Below are 7,131 nucleotides of genomic sequence, written 5' to 3' on the forward strand. Positions count from 1 at the left end.
GGGGGGAGAGGGAGAGAGAGAGGGAGAGAGAGAAAGAAAGAGAGAGAGAGACAGAGAGAGATTGCTTACTTGAACGTGCACGTGCATACGCATTCGTATGAATGTGTAGTATAATCATGTATGGGTATGGGGGTGTTTATGTGTATATGTACTGGTGTGAGTGTGGGGTATGTGTGCATATTATGCGTGTGAGTTTGTGCACGTGCAAATATGTACAAATAGGAATATGTATTTGTGTGTACATGTAAAACTGTGTGGGTGCGTATGTTTGTATAATGGCGTCAGTGGCCTAGACTAAGTGGTTACGCTACCGCACCTGTAATCATTAGATTGTGGGTTCGGGGGTTCGAACCTCAGCCCGGTCTGACCTTGTGTCCTTGGGAAAGACACTTTACACGAATTTCCTATTTGGCTTGGCTTTTTCGGAGATGGACGTTAAACTCGGAGGTCCCGCTTTTTAAATAACCTTATAGTGTTGATAGGGGCGTAAAATCTATACCATTTCACAATTTTTGTGTGTTTATATATTACGAGTGTGAGAGTCTGTATGTGAGATAATTTTGAGAGTGAGTGTGTGTATAAATATATGTGTACGCGTCTTATTTGTGTGTGTATGTCCAGGCTAGGGGACTCTCTTGTATACATGCACTAGTTAATGCCCTATCAGAAAACACACCAAAATTCATAATAATATTATGTACATACATATAGATATACATTTACAGATAAACCAACAAAATATTCTAACAAAACATATTTTTGTTGTGCACACACTTTAGCACAAACACGCACACACTAATATGTTGGCATTTTCAAATTGCTTTAACATAGAAACACGGAGTTCCCAGCGAGAAAATGAATAAACATGAGTACAGAGGTGACTCAAGAGAACGTAGATCTATGCGTCACCAAAACCGCAGAATGTGAATACCAGAAAATTTTTGCTGGGGCGAAGAGTTCTAGTCGAGTGTTTGAAACCTAATACTTTGGCTGCGATTTGAGTAACCTGCATATTATTGCTCTTTAAAGTGTATTCACATCAGAGAATTACTTGACATAATTTGGCGTGTGTCACACGACTCAGTTTGTGCGGTTTATTGTAAATCCGGATACAGATAATAATTTTTTTTTGTTCATCTTTCTCAAGGTGTCCACATTTCTACATTTTTGAAGTCATGTCCCGTAAAAAAATATACCTTCAATATGTGGGGCCATGAGACAGTAAGACTTTTTTTTAGGTACACGATGGGTGGTAACCATGCTTAGAGTAAAACAAGCTCGCCATATGAGTCAGGCGTTTTCAAAGGAAAAACAAGTTAAAAATAACGATAGAAATGTTCATGAAACTTGTAGCAAAGGTAAGTCCAAGAAAGGATCCCCCCCCCCCCCACCACCCCAAAAAACAAGAAAAAACAAAACACCAACCCAAACAAACAACAACCGAAGGAACGTCGGACAGACAGCTTGATGGAGTATAAGTGTATGGTTTTAACGCTCCTCTATACACTATTAGTTTATTTAAGAGGCAGAACCTCCAAAACTAACGTCCGTCCCCGATAGTAACAAGCCAAATGGGCGATGAACCTTGAAAATTCCACAAAACGACCCCAGACCAAAGACATCCAATCTGAGATTTGAACCACGGTCATCCACTCCATAGTCCAGCATTATACCGACTGAGCTTTGGAAGCGCCCCAAATTTGATGGTAAAGTTCAACGTTGAAGGTGTTTTATATAGTCTTGTACCTCTTTCGATCGAAATCACACACGATCAATGGCCCATACGACTTTTTAACAACTCACCTGGCTGGCATTGAGCCATCATGGTTCCCAGATGAACTACCATCATGGTAGCCACCACACGTCCATCTGTTTTGATTTATTTTCAAACACTCATTTGCAGCCAGATAAGGCGAGGAAAAAACGACACGTATTTCAGATGTATGAGAAACATCACGTCATGTCTAAGGGCATCTGTTATCAAATTATTCAGATTTCGTCTACAATAGCAGTCGATCAATGTCTTCGTTGACCATTAGTAACTTTTCCAAAGTTATAGGCGTGGCCTGTGTACAACACCTGGCAAAAAAAGCTGCTATCCACTTCTACATGCAGTTAGTATAGAAATCGCACCGGGTAGAGTAAGAAAAATCCATAGCAAAAGCGCAAACCAAGGAATGTCTTTAATATGTTGCAAGCCCATTGTCGCAAAGGGCATCCCTTGAATAGAGAACACTCTATAATTGAACCAGATTCAAGGAAAGTGGATCCATTGTATTCACGTTGGAATATTTGCTGACCGTACCGGTTGAAGAACAATGGAAACTTGGCTTTCAAGGCTAGCATACGTCACTGAGTAGTAGCATACGTCACTGAGTAGTCAAACTATTTTACACCCCAACTGCCCTTATTTTCTCACTGTTTTCTTTGCTTAAAGTCCAAAGTTACAACAATGTTGTTTCGATATGCCCTTCTCTTTAAACACAAACCTTGTCTAGTTTAGAAAACAATGCCCTTATGGTTAGAACGCACAACTGGTAGGTCCTACTTCTGTTCTTTCCCTGTGCTGGATCTGTTTATAAGTGTTTCTTTCTCCCAGAACAAAATTTAATGGCCAATATCGTGTCAATGTTATTGAAACTTATCTGTCCTTGTTGGCCCGAAAGTTTACTGCTTCGCTTACGAGCGCTGATAAAATTATTAAACAGCTTCAAGTGACCCAGAGGAGAATAAAATTACGACTTGTTTGTGGACCTGCTGGCTTTTCGTTGACGGCGACGATACTTGCGTCTGTTCTGATCACTTTGTGCGTTGTTTTTACGACGTCGTTTGGAGTTGTTGCCCTTCTTTTTTCTCCGGCGCTCAGCTTTTGGTTTTTTAGAACCTGCTGAAGATCTTCTCGAGTTTGATCTAGAAGAAGCGGCAGCAATAGATGAACCGGAAGATCCCTTTCTGCTTCCGCCGACACGACGTGACGTCACAGAGGGTGGCACCGATCCTCGTGGGCGGTTTCGCCTGGTAGGTTTAGCAGAAGTGGAAGCGGAGGATGAAGGGCTGATATTCCTGCGAGTGTGTGTCGCTCTTGAAGTTGCTGCCCCAAAGGAAGCTGTGGATGACGAGGATGACGACTGCTTGCGGCCGCTGTATGTTCGAACTCGCTTTTGACTCGCACCGTTTGTCCCTGTGTCCTCCGCTTTGGATCCTCGACAGATACTGATGTCACAGTAGCCCCACTCCTCTCGGCGTTTGGTAGTGTAGCACCAGGGCCGGTTGCGTCTCATGCCTGAAGGGTTGCGGCACTTGTTGTGGTCACCCAGGCCGTCCCTAGAGAAACACAATGAGATTTTTAGACCTTGAAAAATATCAATTTAAACAGTTTGTTCCCACCATTGCGAGAAGGTAGGGAATTCAAGGGAGAGGACACAAGGGTTGAGCGAACAAAGAGAGCGCAACAGAAATACCGAATCTAGACGGAGTGTCCTTGGACACAGCTACTTTTTGTGCTTTTGCTCAACTTAAAAAAATGCTTTAAGAGGGATCCACACAAGCGCAAAACCGTATTTTTAAATGGGTATGAAAGTTGTTCATGGGCGAAAATATATTTTTAAAATACCCAACAGGCGGACAATGCCGGCTTCTTCGATTTCATTATTTTGACGAACACTTGGTTTCACCACAATGCTACACATTCATACCTCTTTCTTTTATTCGAAAAAAATACTCCAGCTACTGGAGCTAGAAAATATTATGCAGCCTCAATGAAAAACACAAGTAAAATACAAATAATAATATTTTCTGTACTTTCTAATTAAATATTTTTTATACAACTAGAAATGTATGCATTTGTGTTTTCTTTCAGTACGGCTAAACAGAAAAAAATCAGCTTTTAACTCACATGTTGTTGTTTGATTGTTGTTTAGCATTTTTGTTGACTTGAGAAATAACAAGTTAATCGTTGTATTTGCAACCTCTAAAACAACACAGTACAGTGCTACAGTGAAGTATCCAGTGGATATGCTTCTTGCGGCCTTTTTAGGCTTTATATACAACTTTTTAGCGATTTCCTTCAATATCTCTAAAAAGACAAAAAGAATACCGACGTCTATGGTGTAGCAGTTAAGCGTTTTGCTGTTTCACATAGACTCGATTCCCGAGTGGGGAAAGTTTTTATCAAGTATTCTCATCTTTCTACAGGAATGTTGCACCTCTCTAATCCCGGGTTGGCGCTGACAGGCAGGGTTCAAATCCCACCTCCTAAATCATCTTACTTGTGTAGACGAGGACGTAAAATGCTCACATAAAAAAAAGAAGTTAAAAAAATATCTGCATTAATATTTTATAATAGCATCTTTGGTCTAGATCTAGCTTACTCACCTGTCCTCTTTCGAGTCTGACCGGCCAGCCCTTTTGCTGACTTCCACCAGACTGTGATTATGTGGATAGTTTTCTGTCCACTTCTGGCACGTGTATCCGTCCCTTGTGTGGTCAAGATTTCCTCGATAGTTTCTGCCGTCTTCGAAATCGTCTTGAATACATTTCCCTGGGAAAATAGTTAGATTGATAACCAATGATTTGATTGCAATGGTCGTTAAGATAAAGAGGAAAGGGGGAGAAGGGAAAGGAAAAGAACGTAAATTGAGAGTAGAATGCTGGAAATGAAGAAAAAGAGAAAAAAAGGGAAAGACAAAAACGAAACGGAAACGTGTCTGTCAGTTTACTAAACCTATGATTGATCACCTGGCCACTTTGAATGAATGGACTTACCGCAACAGTCACAATTTAGACCATTAAAATTTAGGATCGGCCTCTTCTACTCTATCTATGAGAGAGAACTCCTGCTGAGGGACATACAACAAACCGCTACCTCAGAATTACAAAGTTCTATCTGCTCAGTACCTAGTTTGGAAGAACTTGAAGTTAAAAATGTTGAGTTTAACAACATGTCAAGCTTTTTCAAATAAAATTATTTGAATACCTTGATACAACTCCGAACAGTCTTACAATTTTTATAGAGCAGATAGAACATTGATTGATTTCTGACCTCCTGGTTTAGTAAACCAAAACGGCCAAAAATGTCAGACAGAACTTTGTAATTCTACAGTAGCGATACACCATCACAATAGACAGACGGAGATCGTTAAGAAACAAATTTCAGCAGCGATACCGATGGAGGAATAGACAGGTTTATAGATAAACGTGTCTGTGGTGAAATAGTTCAGCTTTTTGCCGTTGCACGCAGAATACGTGAGTTCGATTCCCGCGTACGGACAATAATTGGTTTGCTGTATCTTACCCAGCCTGGTTTTCCCTGGCAAACAGTGTGGTGCAGCTTTCTGTTAAATATCTCAGTCATATATGTTGCTAAGGGTGTTAACTAGTTGCTTGTTCAGATCGATAGTGGTATAGACAGAAAAAATGAGAAAAATGCAAGGGAATTAGCGTGGAAAAGAGTTAATAAAGGAATGGAGCGGACAAGCAAATAGAAAGACAACGAAATTTCGTATAGAATGTGTTTGCTTTAGATTTCTGGGTTTATTTTCACCTATGCCTTGTGATTTATTAATTAATTTGTTAAAATTATGATTGTTATAGAAGTTTGATCTTTCTTTTATCTTGTTTTTCAGCATATTTCTTTTCGTTCTTATTTCTTATATAAAACAATGCAGGGGTCCAGGGTTGATCATAAAAGCAGAGGAATTATGTCATAATAATGCCCTATTTTTATAATCTCTTTTAATTATCATAGACATTAGACACGGTTTTCGTTTTGTTCAAAGTGACAATTCTTTTTAGCTCAATATCTCTTTTCATCTTTAAGGTTTAAATAAATGAAGAAAAGAAACCAGGTAAACTGAAATGACATCAAACCAGCAGACGTACAATTAAGCCGAGAGGAGGACAAAAAAAGGGTTTTACTGCCTCTCAAACCGCCCGACAAAAAAGTTACGCATACTTAAAAATCCCAGCACGCCAAAGCAGTTCAAGAACACAGGAGCGGTTATAAAGATTTTAGGAGCTGATTAATTCTGCTTCTCCCTTTACCCGAGGTTATGTTCTTCTGTTTTCACTGGCACACCGAGTTTGGAAAAGGGATGTAACTGTCCATTAACGAAGAATCACGGTTATTGTTGATGACTCAGCAAACGTTTGATAATACGTTGCAAATTTAGAGAAGGAAAAAAAAGTGAAGCAGAACCAAACTGCAATGTGGCTTTCAGATGTGTACAGATTTTCAGATGCTATGATTAATTTAATCTAAGATCGAAGAGTTACCTCTAAAGTAAATGTTCTAGAACTAAGATAGCAGGATGAGGGTTCAAACTCTCCATTCATCCTTCCCGACACAAGGTAAAAGCACAAACTTATATCTCAGCAAATTCTGACAATAATCTTGGACGAAGTAGTCGTTGTGCTCAAAAATTGGAGACAATCTGCTGAAACTACTGGTTAGGTGTATGCACTGATTTTGTTGTTTCTATTGTTCTGGGGGACAGCCATATCCACACTATGGCATGTCGTTAACTCAGTTGGTATCATGCTAGACACCACGAAGATGACACTGGTTCGAATCCCCAACGGGGCGCCCATTATCCTAGTGGATAGAGATGTCAGATTTGGAGGTCATGCCTCTTAAACATCTTTACAGAATTGAAAGTGGCGTTAATCCAATAAAATTGTGTACTTTTTCACACCCCAAAGTCTTGTTCAAGAATGTTTCAATCAGATGGCACATAGTGCATGATTGAGCAATATGAAATATTCATTTTAACGGATCCCCAAGGTCGCAGGATCCCCTCTGTTAAACCCTAATATTTCAGAGGACACCCCTTGTTGAAAGGGTTTTGAAAGGTGAGACTGAGGCTCAAAACCCTCAATGACAATAGTCACCGACCAAGAAAAAGCGAAGAAGTAAACAAACTAACAAACAGATAAACAAACACAAAAAAGTGAGGGGGAAAGTTTCAAAAAGCTTACTTCTGGCGTTTTACTCACAGATGCAAGCGTGAAAAAGACAATTAGATTAAACAAGAGCTTCAGCGACAAAAATCCACCCAACACCCCCCCCCCAAAAAAAAAGAAACAAGACAAAAGAAACAAGACAAAAGCTTATTTCTGGCATTCTTCTCACAT

The 7,131-nt window shown here is 39.9% G+C and overlaps 1 protein-coding gene across 1 annotated transcript in view; it reads right to left on the minus strand.

Annotated features, from left to right (window-relative positions):
• Nucleotides 1-1,122: 1,122 nt before the first annotated feature.
• Nucleotides 1,123-7,131, minus strand: part of LOC101846266 — a gene marked incomplete in the record, with an annotated part of 29,873 nt that continues 23,864 nt past the window's right edge. The window contains 3 exon segments of the mRNA XM_035973786.1: nucleotides 1,123-3,324; nucleotides 4,375-4,540; nucleotides 5,294-5,333. Coding sequence (XP_035829679.1) covers nucleotides 2,736-3,324; nucleotides 4,375-4,540; nucleotides 5,294-5,333 — 795 coding nt within the window.

Source organism: Aplysia californica, unplaced genomic scaffold, assembly GCF_000002075.1.
Source record: "Aplysia californica isolate F4 #8 unplaced genomic scaffold, AplCal3.0 scaffold00030, whole genome shotgun sequence".
NCBI lineage: Eukaryota > Metazoa > Mollusca > Gastropoda > Aplysiida > Aplysiidae > Aplysia > Aplysia californica.